The 20,507-nt window shown below is 39.3% G+C and overlaps 1 protein-coding gene across 8 annotated transcripts in view; it reads left to right on the forward strand.

Moving 5' to 3' along the window:
• LOC140733536 (pumilio homolog 2-like) overlaps positions 1–20,507 on the forward strand; it is a 138,502-nt gene that overhangs the window by 19,304 nt on the left and 98,691 nt on the right. For all 8 annotated transcript variants that reach the window (XM_073056988.1, XM_073056986.1, XM_073056990.1 and 5 more), the window contains exon 3: positions 5,353–5,421. In XM_073056988.1, coding sequence (XP_072913089.1) covers positions 5,353–5,421 — 69 coding nt within the window. The remainder of the gene's footprint in view (positions 1–5,352; positions 5,422–20,507) is intronic.

Raw genomic sequence — 20,507 nt, forward strand, 5'->3', positions numbered from 1 at the left:
TGATTTAAAATAATTTTTTTTTTTGTTTTCTCATGGGGCAGTGGAAAGAGAAAAAGCAAGTGGAAAATTAGCTGTTTATAGTGACATGCAGGGAAGAGGAGAGTGAGGTAAGAGGAAAGCATGTCTGAAGTAGGAGCAAATAGCAGAGTGCAAAGTAGAGAAAGGCATGAAATTTTGGAGAGAGGTGTATTGAATGAGGATGGGAGGAGATTAACTGCTCAGTAGGGTAGGGTGTGGCAGAGACGTTGAAAAAGAGGTGTTTCATGAAGGGCTGTATGTAAGAGGGATCAAATGGAGGGTGGGCAATTGTGAGAAAGTGGTAAGTTTATGTGTGTTTACACATGTTGACAGGTACCAATGCAGGAGTCTAATTGGTGCTCTGTGTATGTTGATGTCCATTCATTAGATCCTGGCCTACAAACCATTGCCAAATTTTATGCTGGTAGTCCACCATGGAACTTGTAGAATTTCTATGAAATGACTGGATATTTGGTTGACATTTGACTAGTATGGCAGATAAGTTTTCGGTGTAGAATTGAGCAAATTATTTTGACCTTGTTTAACCCATGTTTGCAATTGATTTGAATTGATGGGGGTTATGTGTTTTTTAAAAAAATTATTCATTTTGATAATGCCCTAACTAATTGCAATAGTGGATAAATTACATATTTCATAATGATGGATTTCAGTGGCAGTGTTCTTACTGATTTTGTTGGAGTTGCTCCTACAGCTGGACTGCCATTATCGCTTCCCTCTTGTCCATTTCAGGACTTGGTGTATTCCCATCCAAACCCGTTTGCCTATTGGTGCAACAAACTGGTTGAACAAAATCAATCATGTCAAGTGGTTATGCAGCTATGAAAAGTGATTATGCATCTTAAACAGTTTCTGACTGATACTTGCAAGTTACTGCAATATAAGAGCACTTTTACGTGCATTTGAAAAACATACCTTTTGACTCAAGGACTTTACAACTCGTGTTCGCAGTTTTATTTATTGTTACATGTTTTTTGCATTCGCACAATTTGTCAGACTTTGTAGTTTTTCATCGTTTCTATTGTATTACCGTGTTCTATACTGCCTGCAATAAAATGAATCTTGGTAGTATTAGGTGACATATGCGTACCTCGATAATAATATTTACTTTGTACTTCATAAGTGTTGCATTTCAGTAGCCAGTTGTAAGGGGAAAATAGACAGTTAATGGCAGGACCCTTAACAGCAATGATGTACAGAGGGATCATGGGGTCCAAATCCACAGATTTCTGAAAGAGACTTGCAAGTAGATAGGGTGTCTTTTTTTTAAAGTGCCTTTTTTTATGGTCGCAAGACAATCTTTAAGAACTTTGGGTACTGCGGATCTATTCCACCAATGAGCTATTTGTTGACAGGGGAGCTGGACTGGGTGCAGACCATAATGCTGGCTTGCTACAGGAAGGCATTGAAGACATTGGAGTTGGTGCGCCAAGGCAGCATGCTGTGTAATGGCAGGAGATTGTCTGGGACATTTATCTTGCAATCGTGAAATCCCGTTGGACATTGATAATGTAAGATGCTGCAAGTTTATTTCCCTTGTTTGTTACCACAACAGACTGCAGGGGAACTGCATGGCCTCAATTGTAGCAAGGTCCAGGTCTCAAGTCGTGAGCTTGCCTGCTGCTCAGTGCAAGAGAGAAGATGCCAGAGGCAGTGTAGCATTATATCCATGCTCGGTTGGCAGCTGCCCTCTCCATTCGGTGCTGCTCTCCCATTGTTCATTTGGTGGGATGACAAGCTGGATTGCTTGCGTGTGTTCATTTGCAGACTGTCAGGAACCACACTGTCAGTTTGCGGGATGTGTCACTCAAGGACTTGGGCCATATATATATCTTTGCATGATTGTGTGTTTGCTGTCTTGAATGTTTCTTGTGCTATACATGTTTTGCATCTTGGCCCTGGAAAAATGCTGCTTTGCTCTGCTGTGTTCATGTATGGTTGAATGATAACTGAACTTGAACTTGAGATCTCTGCCTATATGCAGATAGGAGGGCAGCCAAATGATCAGATTTCCTGAAATGTGGTTGAGGGAACAGGTGGCATTCATGATGATTCTGTATCAGTGGCCAAGTGTGTTGGGTTGTCTAGTGTTGTAAGCAATGAGTTAGGCTGAGACTTTTTTCAAGCAAGCCTGATTGGACTCCTTAACGATGTGAAAGGCATCATGGTAGGCTTTTCCTTGTTTGTTAATCAATACACTCAAGTGTTAGCTTGACATGTGCCTTTGGTGGTAAGTAAACTGAAGTCAGGATCACGACAGAGAACTCTTCGGTAAGTAGAACAGTCGGCACTTAATCATTAGATGTTCCACCTCAGGAGAACAAAAGTGAGACAAGACCATTTCATCTGAACGTCACGATGAGCTTGTCGTGAAGCAGGTGCTGTTACTTCTGACCCTGCAGATGCCATTGTCCAGTCCGTTTGGTGAATTGAGAACTCCTCAGGCTGGAGCATGATGTCCAGAGTGTTTGAGGGGCGGTGGTGTGGGTCAAGGGGAGCCATGTCTGGGTGAGAATGAACACAGTGTCATCTGTCTTGCTCTCAAGCGACTACTGGAGAATACTATGGAGTGGCGGTTGTGTTCCATGTCTCTTTAGTCTGGCCTAAAGTATTCCCAGTAACCTCGATTGCTGGAGCATGAACATTCTGTCGCTTCCAGATGCTGATCTTATGAACTGCCCATGATCTGAACCATTTGCATGATGGAAATGCAGACACGCACTTGGTTTCCACCTAGCAGAAGATGCCTACAGTCATGCAGCAGCTGGCAAATCCTTACTACCAACTGCTTGCTCATATGTATGGGCAGAATTTAAGTCAGGCATTTGTAACCTATGTGTTAAAATGTTTGTGGAGTAATATCATACAGGATCTAGAACTTCCTGTCTCTTCCACCTATCCTTGCCTCCAAAAGTAAGTGCTATTTCCCCAGACAGCAAGGCCAGTTACACCAATGACCTTTGTTATCCCACTCACTTTAGCTTACTGCATCAAGAATCTGTGAAAGTTCTTTTCTCTCTCATCTTGCACTCTGCTACTGTTCCCACTAAATTGCTAACCATCCAACTTCCTTTTCTGGCTCTCAACAGCAGAGATTCTGCAGATGCTGAAAATCCAGAGCACAAAATGCTGGAGGAACTCAGCAGGTCCCAATGAAGTGTTTCAGCCTTTTGAAAGAATGTATCTGTATAAATAACAATATGTATAAATATGATGAGCAGTGTTGTTTTAAAAATGTGGTGGGAGGGAGCTTACAGTGTGAAGATGGTTTTCCACAGCAACAAAATTATGTGACTGGTTCAAATTGATTTTCTAACAAAATTGTGCATTTAACATAGGTGTTTACTTTAGCATTGGTGAATAATGTCAAGGAAGCAGAATTGGAAATTATTGAAATGCCTGCTTCTGTTTATCATATCATGCACTTCATGTTTTTGCAGATTTCAGGGTTTGTGCATGACATTCAGATGAAATATGAGTTTCATTGAAATAAATAAAGGATGCTTTGGCACAAGGGAAACTAAATAATTTAAATGTCAGTGTTCTTATTAATACAATATTTACTTAAAAACAATGTTAGCACTTTACTTTCAGTAACAGGAATGTATGTTTTTGGAAGCTTTTTACAAATATCACCGGTTATTTCCATAAGCTTTACAAGGAAATAAAAATAAATAGAATTCCATTAAATAGAAGATGAGTTGAAGAACAGGAGACTGCTGTTAGAAATGGCATTGAGTGAATTTTGAGAATGGATCATAATTATGAATGCTACATGAGTTATAATTTTGGAATTTTTTTTGTCCTTCAAAGATAGATCAGCAAACAGTAGACTTGTAAGATCAAGTTGCATTGTCTATCCCAAAGATTCTCAGAAAATGTTAAAATTATTGTATAACACCACAATAAGAAACATAAATAAGCAATAAGGAACTAGTTACCACTTCTTATGTATCCTTCTAGTGAGCTGGAAATGAGAATTTTCTTATAAAATCTCTATTTTCCCAAGAGACCCAATAAATGTATACAATACAGAATGCATGTTGAGGAAAATTGGGTGTAAAATAGTGTGTCTTTCTTTCAACAAAAGGGTAAAGGGTAACTCAGAACTGGTTTTTGTGACAGTCATTAGAATGAATCAATAACTTCAAATTCCTGCTAGTGCTGGCTGCTAGGGAGGCTAGTGCCCATGATGGAGCTGGCAGAATTTACAACTTTCTGCAGTTTTTTTTCTGATCCTGTGCAGTGTCCCCTCCTTACAAGACAGTGATACAGCCAGTTAGAATGCTCTCTGTGATACATCTTTTGAAATTTGCGAGTGTCTTTAGTGATGTACCAATCTTCCCCAAACTCCTAAAGAAATATAACCACTGTCCTGTCTTCTTTGTAACTGCATTAATTTGTTAGGCCCAGGATACTCAGAGATGCTAACATCCAGGAACTGGAAACTGGTCACCCTTTCATCTTCTGGTCCCTGCCTGAGGTGTGTTCCTTTGACTTCCCCTCCTGAAGTCCACATTCAATCCCTTGGTCTTACTGATGGTGAATGTATGTTGCTGTGACACCTCTCAGCCAGCTGCCTTATAACTAACAAAAATTCTCCCAATAATAGTTGTCATCAGCAAATTTATATGAGCTGTGCCCAGCACAGCCACACAGTTGTGGTGTAGAAAGAATAGACTTAGCAGTGGGCTAAGCACACACCCTTGAGGTGCACCAGTGTTAATTGTCAGTGAAAAAGTGTTATTTCAGATCTACACAGACTGTGGTCTCCTGTTGGAGACGTCAGGGATCCAGTTGCAGAGGGAGGTACAGAAGCCTAGGTTTTGGAGCTTGTTGATTAGAACTGAGAGCATGATTGTGTTTAATACTGAGCTGTAATTAAACAGCAGCCTGACTTGGGTATTACTGTTGTCCAGGTGATCCAAGGCTGAGTGAAAAGCCAGTGAGGCTGCATCGGCTATAGACCTATTGTGGCGATAAGCATCAGTCAACACTATCTAGCATTTCAGCTGATAGAGAATCGCTGTTTGTTAATCTCAAGTCATTTAAACATGTTAAAATCTTAATCAATTTACTATTGGTTTTAAGCTTGCATGCATTTAAATCTTTTATTTTGGATCCTTTGCTGTTAACTTGGGTTGGGAGTGGATATCGTGGTAGATTTCAGTCAGCTTCATATTTATTGAGGCATTGGTTTTGCAATACAATTACAGGTTTATGTAGTCATGCATGTGTGAAGTCACTTACAAACAAACATAATGCAATGATAAACTAACAAAATTCATTTAAATAATGGAGCTATGTTTCCTGCAGGTTCGATCTGTGGATGAGATGAATCATGACTTTCAAGCTCTTGCACTGGAGGGACGGGGAATGAGCGAAGTAAGTTGGCTAAAATTTGAAATTCTTCGACGACTGGAGGCTCACCCTGGAAAAAGATTTTTTTTCAGTTTTCACTATGTTGCTCCTTCTATGCCCAGGAAATGGATAATGGAAGTCAGACTAAAATTATATGTTTGTAAATACTGAGTAGTTTCAAAATCACTTTGTAGCTATATGGAGCAGTTGAAGTAGAATATTCATTGTGTGAATTCTCACTTTTTAAAATACTTTGTTCATAAAGTACTTGTTTGTAAGGAAACTATATTTATGTGACAACTTTCAGCAGAAAGGAATACAAACAACAAAAAACCAAGCCAAAGAATATTTTAAAAATCTGTTCTTGGAAAGTTGATCGAAAAGTTGGATTTCAAAGAGACGCCTTAAGGGGAAGTGAGAAGGAGAGAAATTTAGGGTGAGGATTGCAGAGATCCTTTTCAATTTTTGGTTGAGGAGGCCATGCAAAAGGGGTTCTCAGTAGAGTATTTCAGATGATAGAGGTAATTGATGTGTAAAACTATCACAGCAAGTAGTCCAAAACCTTAGCATTTGGGACCTTGTGCCCTTGTCAGTGATTGAGAAAATAGGCCTTCTAATGATAGCTGTGTTCAGTGGTTTCAAGTGAAACAGCTTGAGCTGAGCAGTAGCTGTTCCCATGAAAGTAAGTTCTGGATTTGTGTGAACCTGTTGTTAATACATGATTTAATGTGTGACATGCTATTGAATCAGTCACAATACTTTGTCACTAGACTCCATATGGTGTCCAGCAGTGAGTACAGACTCGATGGGATTCTTCAGCATTATGCTGAGGAGTCTGATGCTCTGATTCTCAACTATATTTTGAGGCCAAGAATGGAATTTCCATTCTTGGCCTGAACTATAGGAAAGCTAACTATGGTTTTTAAAAGCTGTTTCATTGTAGTCCAGTGTTTTCCTTATTTATGTGTTTTAACATGTTTTAACTTTTATTTTTAACTATGTAGTTATTTAAGAATGTGTGGTGGAGTAAAAAAGTTTTTATTTGCTTTGATGGAAAGCAAAGTTCTGTTCTAGGTTTTGCCTTGTTTTAAAGGCCGATGGGATACCTAAGCAGTACGCAACCTGAGGCCACCTTTGTTACTTGACTTTTTCCATGTAGCATGTCAGTGAAATTGGCCCAGCGCATCTAAAATGGCAAGTGCATAAATGGCATATAAGGATAAAATGGTCTTCAAACTTGAATAATCTTTTGCATTTTAGCACTACCCACTTTACTTTCGTAAGCACAATCTAGCATTTCAGTTGATTTCAGAATTTCTATCATTTCAGAATTGCTGTTTGTCAATCTCAAGCCATTTAAACATGTTATAATCTTAATCAATTTACTATTAGTTTTAAGCTTGCATGCATTTAAATCTTTTATGTTGGATCCTTTGCTATTAACTTGGGATGGGAGTGAGTATAGTGGTCTGGTTCATATGTACTGAGTTGATTTTGCAATACAGTTAAGGGTTTACGTAGTTATGCATGTTGAAGTCACCTATAAGTGAGTCTTTTGACCGTGTCTTCACATTGTAGTAATTCTCAGGAATGATTTCTGCATGCTGAGGATCTGGGAAGAGATCTTGTATTGGAAAGAATGGTGCCAGTCACTTTTGTCATTAATAAGATTGTTTTCCAGTTTTATTACTGTGTTGCCAGATCTTTCACAAACCATTTTTGTGGTCAGCATTATTATCTGACAAGGGAGTATATTAAAGTTATTTTTACAGAGATGCTACTATAGAGAGAGCATTTATACTGTTCATAATTGAAACAAACCTTTGTACTTGAACATTCAGTTTAAGTATTGTGACTTTAAGGCTGGCTTCAGGGTATTCACGAAGTATGGATAATACTGGGTAAATGAGCAATCTGTTTTTGTCTCACAGAATGCGACAGAGAAGGGAGCGAGAGGTGGTTGAAGGAAAGGAAGATGGGTGTTGAGATCAAAGAGTCTGCTTCTTTGATTAAAGTCTGGAGGTTGACTTGATTAGCTGCACACTGTCTGGAAACTGGAGTGGAAGTGACAAATAAAACCAGAAAATTTTAGAAATCTCAGCAGTTCAGACAACTATGGAAAAAAGTGATAACATATTGAGTTGAAGATCTTTGTTGCAATAGGGAAAGAGGGAACATGAGTTAGATTCAAGTTTGAAAGTGTACGTGGGTGGGAAGGATGGGTCAAACAAAGTTTTTCTGTTTCCACTAACAGTCATTGACTTGCTGAGCATTTCGTACATCACCTCTAGTACTTAAAAGCTTTAACCCCCTTTCTACCTGTCATCATTAATCAATCAATTCTTGAAAGGTTAGGGAACTGGGGGATATGTGGGACTGGCACATGACAGTAGTGGAGGTCTGGGTAGATTACTGTGATCATGTTGAATGGCAGGACAGGTTTCAGGCTTTCTAGAGCCTTACTATTTTCTTTGTGTTATGACAGTGAGTCTGGATCAACTCATTCAAATGAATGAGCATGCCATTATCACAACTCATTTTCTAGGCATATTGCTCAGGGCTGGTTGGAAAGTGCATTAGACCTTCTGGTCATGGACTCAGTTCTCTACTACATGACTGAATGGTGAATGCAGCAATGTAGCAGACATATAGATTGCAAGTACCTGGCATTTGGGACATTTTGGGGTTCTGCATTTGAGCCTATTTGTCTGGAAGGCTGAGGACTCAAGAGGTGTATAGCATATACTAGTTATTAGATGGCATAATTTCACCTTTTTTTTTTACTGGCACTTTGGAAGTTGGAGGTCATGAAAAGTGAATGAATTTTAGTCTGGATTGAAGCCTGAGAGTAGGTGATGAGTCGTGTCAGGCCTCCAACTCTGTTCCAACTTACTGTTTTGGAAATTCTTTAAGCTCATCTGTTTTGAGTATAAGTTGTTGATCTAAATATACTAGATCATTTTATGGCCCCATTCTCTGTATTACTCCTTCCAGTCATCTCTGGTGTACTATTAGTAATGACTGAATCGATGACAACATTGAATAAGAGAAAGTATATCTTCTGTTTTACTAACAACACATTTTGTTCATTTTGATTTGAAGTAAACTTCCTTCATCCTTCGCAATTGTTGTTTCAGCATGGCATGTACCATTGGATTGTCACAGCATGTTTTTTTTGTATGACATGAATTTCATATAGGCCTACATAGTTTAATGTGCTGTACCCAACTCTGCTATTGATTTTGATGGAGGATAGCAGTTTCAGTATTGCATGTTACACTTGGGCTTATTTGGTCATTTCCATCCAAAACCATGGTATTATTTTTCTGATTCACATTTGTTTCTTCAGAAATGGTTATTTGCCTTAAAGGTACCTTTAAGATATGTGAGCCATTGTGTTTCTTTGTCTTTGAGTGAATATGTTCATTAATTTGCCTCCTGGTTAATAGCCTAGTTGTAAAAACTTGTCAGTAAATATAGACACGACAGTTAGGACTCTTCCACCAACTTTCACCACTGCAAGGACTTCATAATTGTCCTTTTAGAATCAGAACCAAAAGATTAGGCATGTAAAAAGGGCATTGTTAGGATGACCATGGGTGATGGAAGCTGCATTGGCTGGCGCTTCTGGGTGTAATTTGCAAGATGCAGGATCAGTTCATCCCTAAGAAGAAGAATTCTAAAAAAAGGATGAGGCAAATGTGGATAAGGGAAATCAAAAACAGCATAAATGCAAAAGAGAGGGCATACAATAGAGCAAAACATAGTGGGAAGCTAGAGGATTGGAAAGCTTCTGAAAACCAACATAAGGCAACTAAAAAGCAGTAAGAGAAAAGGTAAATATGAAGGTTGGATTGCCAATAATATAAGAGGGTATCAAAAATTTTATTCACTATATAAAGAATAGAAGCGAGGAAAGCATGGACATCAGACTGCTGGAAAATGACACTGGAGAGGTAGTAATAGGGAACAAAGGATCATCAGTCTTCACTGTGGAAGAGACCAGCAACATGCCAAAATTTCGAGTGTCAAAGGAGCAGTGGTGAACGTAGTTGCTCTTACTAAGAATATTCTTGGGAAGCTGAAAGTCTGAAGGAGATGTGGACCAGATGGGCTATACATCAGGGTTTAAGGATAGTTGTAGAAATTGTGCAGGCATATGATCTTTCACTAAATTCTGGAATGGTTGTGTAAAACTGAAAATCGCAAATATCACTCCACTCTGAGAAGGATGGGCAGCAAAAGACAGGAAATTATAGCCGGTCTTCAGTGACTGGGAAGCTGTTGGAGTCCATTATTAAGGATGCAGTTTCAGGGTACTTGGAGGCACATGATAACATAGGCTGAAGTCAACATGGTTTCCTTGAGGGGAAATATTGTCAAATCTGCTGGAATTCTTTGAGAAAATTAATAGGCAGGATAAATAAAGGAATGTCAGTCGTGTTGTTTATTTAGATTTTCAGAAGGCTTTTGACAAGGTGCTGCAAATGAGACTTCTAAACTGAGAACCCATGGTATTACAGGAAAGATACTAACATGCACAAAAGATAGGCTGACTGGCAGAAGAGTCTGAGAGGGAATAAAGGGGCCTTTTCTGGATTGCTGTTGATAACCAATGGTGTTCCACAAGGGTCAGTGTTGTGTCCACTAATTTTCAGGTTATACCTTAATGATTTAGATGACGGAATTGATGGCTTTGTGGCTAAGTTTGGTGAACAATGCAAACATAGGTGCAGATGCAGGCAGTGTTGAAGAAGCAGTAGGTCTGCAGAAGGACATGGAGAAATTTAGGGGAATGGACAAAGAAATGGCAGGTGGAATACGTGTAGGGAAGTGTATGGTCATGCACTATGGTAGAAGGAGTCTTACTGCAGAATTCCCTGAAGGTTAACTTGCAGGTTGGGGCAATATTAAGGAAGACAAATGCAACCTTAGCATTCATTTCAAGAGAACTAGAATATAAAATCACTAATGTAATGCTGAGGCTTGTGTGCAGTTTTGGGCCCCTGATATAAGAAGGGAAGTGCTGGCGGGTCTAGAGGAGGTTTACGAGAATGATCCTGAGAATGAAAGGTTAATGTATGAAGAGGGTTTGCCTCTCGGCCTGAACTCACTGGAGCTTAGAAGAATGGAGTGGGGGAGATCTCATTGAAACCTACCCAATATTAAAAGGCCTAGCTAGAGTGGACGTGTTTCTAATAATGGTAGAGTCTAGGACCAGAGGGCACAACCTCAGAATACAAGGGCATCCCTATTTGGCCGTGGATGCTGAATCATTGGGTATATTTAAAGCGGACGTTGATGAGTTCTTGATCAGTAAGAGAGTTAAAGGTTACGGGGAGAAGGCAAGAGAATGGGGTTGAAAGGGGAAATAAGTCAGCTATGTGGAGCAAACTCAATCTAATGATCTAATTCTGCTTCTATGTCTTCAGTTCTTATGGCCTTACCTGACATGCTTGCAAAGTTCATTTAATGTGAGTATCAATTGATTGTTTTGTTTAGGGTTCACTAAATAGGCAGTTAGCACATAAGGTCTTTACCAGTCCATGCATCTTGTCATGTGAAGGGTAACTGTCCATGCTTAGTTTTATTTTATGAAGCTCATATTAGTAAGTTCAATGAAAGTTAGCATATTTCTTTATGGATCTATTTGAAATTGTTGCATCCTCTTGGAAAATGTAAGCCTATCCTTGTGTAGCCGGTTTAGGCAAGTGTGTAAAATTCCCACAATTTTGTATGTTGTCTTCAATATTGAAGTTAATCTGATGATGCAGAATAAGTGTTTTAACACTAAGCTGGCTCAGTGCCTCTTTCTCCAATTACTACACTTTGGAATGCATTTATTTGTAATTGCAGATTGACGGAATAAGAAACCATAGAATGAATGCTAAGGTTTGGCCACCCTAGTTCTTCAAAACAGTTCACCCTCCACACACAGCTTGCAGTCTACCTATCCTGCATTTGTCTTTCTGTAGGTTTTGATGCTGTATTGTTGGGATCTGAATGCTGCCACCTTCAATTCAAGAACAGTGATGTTTCCAGAGCAAATCCTTATCTAAGGTAAAATAATGAAAGACTGCCCAGGCTTTGGACTATGCTCTGTCAGGGGTAGCTGCTTTAAATCTTCAGTTGGAGAACATTTTATTGTGAAGTTGAAGCTTCATACTATTTCTGAGTTTTGTCCTCCAACATTAATAGATTAACCTTAGGAATTTTTTCGTGATTCATTCAGTCCCTTCATTATACACCATTACATTTTAACAATCAGCACTGGCACACATTGCACTACAGTAAACTTAGCATTGAGTTAAGGGCATAGGACTTAGAAGCAGAATTAGGCCACTTGCCCATCGAGTCTGCTCAGCTGTTCTATTATGGCTGATTTAATATCTCTCTCAACCCCATTCTCCTACCTTCTCCCTATTATATTTGTCATCCTGACTAACCAAGAACCTATCAACCTGTGCTTTAGCCAGAGGGTTGTGAATCTGGAACTTATTGTCACAGCAATAAATTCCATAGATACACAACCCTCCGGCTAAAGAAATTCCTTCTCGTCGCTATTCTAAATGGTCGTCCCTCTATTTTGAGGGTGCCCTCTAGCCCTAGACTCACCCACTATATGAAGTACCTTCTCCACATTCACTCTGTCTAGGCCTTTCAATATTCAGTGAGTTTCCCCTCAACCTTCTAAACTCCTGTGAGTACAGGTCCAGAGCCATCAAGTGCTCCTCATATGTTAATCCTTCCATTCCTGGAATCATTCTTTTGAACTTCCTCTGGACCCTCTCCAATGCCAGCACATCTTTTCTTAGATAAGGGGCCCAAAAGTGTGTGGCCTTACCAATGCCTTATAAAGTTGCATCATCATATCCTTGTTCTTATATTCAAGTCCTCCTCGAATTGAATGCCAATGTTGCATTTGCCTTCCTTACCACTGACTCAGCCTAGAAGTTAAGAGATCCTACATTCTGAAGCATTATCATATAAAATTGCTTGAAATATTGACATCACAACATTGTTTGAAAAAGCACTGTTTCCTTGAAGTACAGTTGCTTGTTATTGTTTTATATGTTACACAAATGCTTGTTTTTCTGAGTATTATGGGAAATGTAGGAAAGTGACTGAGGAGAGAGAATTCTTATAGGCGAACTTGGTTTCATAGCTGAACTCTTTTTTTTGTCTTTACTCCATTTTCTATGCTGATCAAATCATAGAGTAATAAGCACAGAAACAGGCCCTTTGGCTCAGTCAGTCCATGTTGATCACAGCGTCCTATCTGCTAATCCCAGTTGCCAGTTGGAATATTGATTGTAAATATGAAATGGGCAGATCACAACTTTTCCCACTTCCTCACACCACATTTTCTCTGAAAGTAATGCTGGGATTAGAATATTTACTGCAGCAGTGGGATGATATCTTTGGGGATGGACTTAGCTACAAATTGGGTAATGTTCAAAGCTTTGAATGTCCTGTTTTTGGGACTATGAATCTTGAATTGAAGGTTAAAAGTGACCAAAATTAAATAACTTTTCTCAAGTTGAAGTGATCACAGTTGTAAGGAGAAAAATGCAAAACTGTAAATTTCACCATTCTTCTTTATGTATTTTCCCTCACTGGAAGATAAGTCCCAGAGTAACTGGAACTAGTAGAATTGTGTGTTTTAGATTTTAACTTTGTTATTTTTCTTTTGCTTATTCACTCATGGTTTCTGGTTGTGCCTGGTAGAACTAGAATTTACCATCCACAGCTATTCTTGTTTTGCAACTTTTAATATGCAACTGTAATTTCCTGTCTACTGACAGTTTTTGGGGAGTGTAAAAGCTTTAATTTCTAGTAGGTCATATAGTCCTGGAACAAAGTTCATTTGTATCCTAATAACTTGATTTGTGTGCCAATTTTTTTTCATCTTGACAGTGTCATATTTGTCTTGGATGCTTTCTGCAGTTGGCGTTGATTTCTTCAGAGACAAAAATGATCATTTTGTTGATTTTGTGTAACTAAATGACAGTATGGAAGAGTTGGGCCAAAGGGTCGGGTTCCATTTTGTATAGCTGACTGAATTGCCATGACCACATAATTTGATTGTCCTCAAGTATGAACTAGTAGATTTTCTTAATTGTGACCTTTGTTCAATTTTGAGAATTATCACTCAAGTCAGAACATTATTCTTTTACTGACATGAACACAGGAGGAGACCATATGGCTAACTGGTACCGGTTTCAAGGGAAGCAGTCTCCATAGTCTCATTCTCCCATACTTCACTGTGCCACTGTAACTTAGTCTCTCTCAAGCCCGTCCACAAATTCAGCCATTGATTCTTTTGCCATTAAGCTACATGGGTAATTTACAGTAGTAACTAACTAACTAACCAGACCACTTGGGATGTAAAAGAAATCAATGTGATCAGAAGATGATTTGTAAGCTTCAGCATCGAAAGTCAGGATCAAGCCTAGGTCTATGGAGGTGTGGTTTAGGCCCCATTGGAATTTCTGCAGGCAGCTGAATTTCAGGAGGATGTTCTACTATTTCTCCCATTTAATAGTGAGTGTGGGAAAGGCCATGTGCCATAACACGCACTGTTCTCTGCATGGTTCTTCAAGGTTTTGCATTGTCCGAGGATCATATTAACTGTGCCTTTGGAAGGATTACGTCCATGCCGAGTTTCAGAGAGCAACATTTCAGAGGAACTTAGTGATGACTGAGGCTGTGGCACACAGTACCACAGGATACCTTCTGTATCAGCCATCATTGGACATCTATTTTATTGAAGATGGGTTAGTTATTGAATTTGGAATTGTTGGGATAACATGTTACCAGATGTCTATAATGAGGCTGGGTATTTGATACTAAAGCTTCTTACGTCTTAAGTTTCAGGATTTCATTGAGGATACTGTCTGCTTCCAAGGCCTGTGCAGTAATGTAGCTGTTTTGATTTCTTGTGGGTCAGAGTGGCAGCAAGTCTGACAAGGAAAACTGCTGTGGAATGGAGTTAAGCATGGTTCCATCATTAGAATTGCTATTGATGAGAACCACTGTTACTGCAGAGGCTACAGAAAAGCTGTGCCTTTTCCCAAAATGTTTCCTTTTTAATCTTTCTTGCATAGCATTGCATTTCATCCCCAACAAAACTTTGTCACTGGACCTCTTAGGTCCATTTCTTCAGTAAGTGACAATCTTCAGAACTACTTGCATGCGATTTTAACCTATAGCAACAACTCTCCTGAGCCATGGGATACCCAAGCCTCGTTAGTTGAGCTGTAGCAAGCACTTGCATTTGCATGTGCTTAGCTGCTGAGTTCCATGCCATTGTGGATCTTTCATTGAAGTGTGCAAAAGGACAAACTTTTTCCACTAACAGTAAACCAAATCTTTACTTCTAACTTTGCTTGATAAGCATGCTGCTCTCCAACAGTAAAGATCTGTGACAAGATCTTGAAAGATATTGGATACTTCCTCCATCTCAGGAGCACCTATCAGCAGTGATCGATCATTGAAGTTCCCTGTCATCTTTAATACATTAGCATGTTCTTTAGTTAGTTGAGAAAATAAATATTTGAATACTTTACACTTGTCACAAAAGTCATGGTCTAAAGCAATCCCAGCCACCGGGCCACGAGGAAACAATATGATTTGGCGATATGAAATGACATGAGTCAGCTGCACCTTTTCTCATTCCCTGTCATGCCCACTGTTGAACTTGAATGCACGAGAGGTCATCAGTTGCCTAAACGCTGTGATACCCTCGCGCCAGGAATCACTGGTTGGCCTCAGGTAATCAGCCGGCGAGAAGTGCCGTTGCTACTGGCTTGGAGCGCAGACGGATGGGTGCTGCCTTTAAACCTGTTTAGCACACCGAATGTTCGTGGGGAACCCGGTGCTAAAATATTTGCAGATGACTTGATTCGGGCTCAGGGATTTCGTAAGTAGCCGAGCAGCTACCTCGCTGCAATCTACTGAAAGTCATCCCTCAAGCCAAACTTTTGTTGGCTGATAGATCCTACCTACCTACAAGGGGGGGGGGGGGGGGTGGCAGGCACGCTCCCTGTCGCACTCCTCACTTGGTCGGTCGCTCTCTCCGGACTACGGCCCCGGTATGGGGACCTCCGGCCCTTACCTTGTCCACTCACTGGTGTGTTGCAATGATTTTATATGTTCATACAAGGAAAATATGTGCCGTGTGTTTAATATCCAAACGTTACTTAAAATGTTATGATGCTATTGAATTATAAGTGAGTTATAATTGACTTATCACTATATTCATGCGAGGAAAATGTGCGCTGTGTTTAAAATTAAATTCGCTAGAAAAACCATTTTAGAAATGAAATTGAGTGTATTAGCCACTTAAAAGTGACTTATAGATGACTTATCATTTATATTCTGGTCGTGATTAACACCCCCCCCCCCCACCCGTCGTTGGCCGGTCGCAAGAATATTGTCAATATTAAACTGGTCCGCAGTTCAAAAAGGTTGGTGACCCCTGGTCTAAAGGGTACAGTGATGCTTGCCCTTTCATTTACCTCTGACACCTGAGCTATCTTTAGCAGGCATTTTGAAGCATTGGAAAAAGAACAACAGTGACACCTTCCCAAAATTTTGCCAGTTTATTGAAAAGACAAACTATGAGGTCAGTCATTGTCCCTTGCAGAACTGTGTCCATTTCAAAGGTACATTTAATGTCAGAGAAATGTATACAATAAACACCTGAAATGCTCTTTCTTCGCAACCATCCACGAAAACAGAGGAGTGCCCCCAAAGAATAGATGACAGTTAAATGTTAGAACCACAAAGTCCCCCTCAGCTCCCCTCCCTCCCACACATAAACAGTAGCAAGCAGCAATCCCCCTCCCACCCCACTGGCAAAAAAAGCATCAGCACCCACCACCGAGCACTCAAGCATGAGGAAGGCAACAACAAGACACAGACTTGCAGTGCTCCAACGACTACATTGCTCACCTGGCACTCGACATACCACAGACTCTCTCTCTCCCTAATTTTTTACAGAACAACACACACAAAATACTGGAGGAAATCAGCAGGTCAGACAGCATCTGTGGAAATGAATACAATTGACGTTTCAGGCCAAGATCCTTCTGTACAGAGGCTATTTTTAACAGACACTGTGAAACAGTCATTCTAGTTTGAACTCCAGCACAAGGATAAGTTCTCAGGCGGACAGAGGAAACGATTCAAGGATATTTGCAAAACTCAATTGAAGAGCTACAATCCCATTTATTACTGAAAATCTCTTGGCCATATCCACTTCAAATGGGGAAAGAAGTGTTTGGATATATGAATGGAATAATGCATTGCTTGTCCCTGGTATTCTTTTTACCGTCTTGCCCGAATCACCTTGTCCATATGGATATGATGAATGCCATGAGAGGTTTCAAGCAGTGCATCGGGCTATGATAACATGTCCTACATTCATTATTTGCCAGTACTACCAAAACAGATTAACAATGGGAATATGAATCAACTACCTGTAAGTCTTCTGTGAAAATTAGTTGCCAAAGTACATTTACATCTTTAACCTTATTTTAGTTTATCTCATTGGTACATCAATTGTCAGGCCTGCTTTCTGTACCACAGTCCATGCAGCAGGTGGAATTTAAACCTCTTCATTTTAGGTTAACATTATTATAAATTTGACAGCATTCACTGTTTTGAACAGTGATCAGCAGCAGTTCTGATTATTGACAATCTTTTGGCAAATAATATATGAAATTAAAAATTAAAAAAAGATTCTATTAAGATATAAGTAGATTTAGATATATGAAAATGTACTTAGATATATGTAGAATCTCCATCCATTTCTGTGTTGTTGGGTCATTGAGAGTCTGGCACAAAGTTTGCCAGAACGACTGAGTGCAAGTGTCAATTTTGAAACACTGCTGTTGTAACTCCAGCAGGAACAATTACTTGTAGGGATGTCATTTAGGAAGACTTGTCAGATTGGTATATAGTATTGGTAAACATCTTTTGTGGATCACATCACAATGATAGAAAAGTAATATTCAGATTGAAAGCATTACTAATTTCCAATCACAGAATTTTTATCTTGGTTATGGATCCTCTTGTCTTGTCTATCCTTTGGCTAAGACTTTCTGTGGTTATAGAAACATGGTGATCAAGGCCATTAGACCTCCCCACTTCAAAGTAGTAGCTGGCACATTCTTAACTAGAGAGTGAGGTTGTTTTGGAAATGGAAAATTGATTGAGGCAAGTGGAAAATCAAACAAACCATATGGCAGACCAATGATGAATGAGATTGCTCTGGACCACTTTTTTTTGTGTGCTTAGCATGCAGTTAACTTGAATTTAAGCCAGACAGCTTTGATGTATGGATTAATAATATGTTATTTCAAGTTTTGTCAAATATTGGTTCAGGTTAAATAATTTAACACATTTTGTACCTTGTCCATTAGCCCTCAAATGCATGAATCTGCCAGTTTTTTACCTGTCTTTATTTTCCAGTGATCTTATTTCAAATTGCAAATTAGCTTGGTATTTGAAGGTATCCTTGATGAATCTAGAGCAAATTGTTATTTTTATAACTATTGTGGTAGGTAGCACTTCTCAGGTTCCACAAAGAAAGGAAGGTGTTTGCTTAGAATAGGATTTTACTTCAAGTGTTCATTCACAATCATTCCCATAATGTTTCCTGCAGGTCTGTAGCTGGTATGTTGGGATATTTGGTTGGAATTCTTTCACTCATTTATTCAAACATTAGTGCTGATTTCGTAGCTTCTGTTCTATAGTTATAAAGAAATCATAATACAATATAGGCAATTCAAGTTCGATTTATTTGAGATTTATTTTCTTGTCATCTAACACAAAACCAAGATACAGATGCATTTTTGGACAATTAGACATTTTTAAAGTACTTTCCCAGTGACTAGGTGTTTTACTTGGGTTAGTATTAACATATAGTACTGTGCAAAAGTCATAGGTGTGTGTATGTATGTATATATATGTGTGTGCGTGTGTGTGTATATAGTGCCTAACACATTTGCACAGTACTGTATTTGTCAACATGGAATGGAGACTGAGTTTGTAGATCTGCAGGAGCAAAAGATGTTGGGAATGACGAGGGTGGAGCGCTACAAGAGGGTTGTGGAGCAGGTGGTGGAGAAGTACCAGGGTGGGGGTTGGTGTGGGTGCAGACACACAGCCCTGAGACACCAGGCAAGGTCATTTGATTCTAAACAATTGGTTTATTGATCATTACAGAAGGTCTCTGTGGTACTTCCCTCTCCCTCTCCATTCCCCCTTTCCTAACCATGATTTCCCTCTCCCTGCCTCCATCCCACTCTCAGTCTACTGTAGAGACCCATTATCAGTCAGGTTTATCATCACTCAGGTATGTCATGATATTTTTTTGTGGCAGCAGTACAGCGCGATACATAAAATTACTACAGTACTCTGCAGAAGTCCTAAACATCCTAGCTATATATATATGTGCTCAGGACTTTGTGCAGTCCTGTGTAGTTATTTAATACGGTCTAGAGTACACTGCTTTTTTAAAAGCTCAACCATTAGCACAGGTGAACAATATTGAAGTAATTACCGTAGATGTCGGATTATAAGCCGCTACTTTTCCCCCACATTTTGAACAGCTTTGAACTCTGCGGCCTTTAATACGGTGCGGCTAATGCATGATTTTTTTCATGCCGCCAAAAACATTTTGCCTCGTAACAGTAGACCAATAAAATTGATGAGTAGTTCACAGAGGTCCAATGAAATTGTACGATAAATCAAGCGCACTTTCACAATTAAATTATTGTAAATCAGTCATTTGTACTCACCCTCATCAACATGGAAAACACTCGAAGAAAAGCATTGTGCTGCCTTTATGGCAGTTATTTAGTTTATAATATTTTCGCTTAGTAATTCATTTTCTAGTTAAAGTTAGAAGTGTTTTAACTATATTTGTTTTCTGTACTACATCGCGGGATGCTATGACGTCACACCCGGTTTCGCCGCGTCTTGTGGGAAAAATGCCAGTTTGCGATAAACGGGAAGGGGGGGGAGCGCATTACGCGAGCGGCATTGGATCTGAGCGAACGCTGCTTTTAAGTTAAAGGCGATCAATAACTTTTCCTGGTAGGCTGCAGTATATATATTTTTTACCAGTCGTTAGGAGATATTGGAATGTTGTTCAGTAAAAAAGTATACGCAACGTATATTTAAAAGTAGCCGCGTTACAGGCACGGTTCGAAAAAAAGCATTTGCAATATGTATTTGTTTATGTTACCATATGGGTTTAATTAAAAGTTAAAAAATCCTCATGTGTAATATCTTTCTGTGTAAATATCTCATATTACAACGTGGGACACCTGCGGCTGAAAATCTGGTGCGGCCGAAAATCCGGTGCGGCCTGTACAAGTAAAAAATTGATTTTCTTTCTAAAATTAGAGCCAGCAGCTTTTAATCAGGTGCGCTCTGTAGTCCGGAATCTACGGTAGTTATATACCTTGAGCTAAACTTGAGATTACTGAAGTGCAATTTATCACAACTGGTCCTGTGTCTTGTGATTGAAGTCCTGGACACACCATGTAATTTTAGAAAGGTGAATTAGACCAAGTAAAGCATTTAGTGTGTTAAGTAAAATGACTAGAAAAAAACAAGTTGTTATGTTACATTTCCCATAAGGAGAATGAATTCAAAAGTAAAATTGTATTTATGTGATTAAAAATCAATGTGCCAACGAAGAGAACAATCACCAGCCAGGTAGGAGGCCATTAGGATTGGCCAAAGGGACATCGAGGAGATATTAACTAGGATGTTGTCTGATTTTGAGGACTTAGTTAAAAGGCAAGATCGAAGAGTCTGGCCTTGGAGCAAATTGAGGCTATTTGAGATATTGATATTGGTTTATTGTTGTCACATGTACCAAGATAACAGCGAGCAATTTGTCTTGCATACTGTTTATACATATCAAATCATTGCACAGTGCATTGAACTAGAATAAGGTGAATCAATAGCAATGTAGAATAAAGTATGTAATGGTGCGACCGTTTCTCCCCAGCTTCTTCTCTCTTCATCTCCCACCAAAAAGCCCAAGACCAACCTTATCGTCCCTCACCAAGAAAATCTCCCACTAATTG

The sequence above is a fragment of the Hemitrygon akajei genome, chromosome 9 (assembly GCF_048418815.1).
Source record: "Hemitrygon akajei chromosome 9, sHemAka1.3, whole genome shotgun sequence".
NCBI lineage: Eukaryota > Metazoa > Chordata > Chondrichthyes > Myliobatiformes > Dasyatidae > Hemitrygon > Hemitrygon akajei.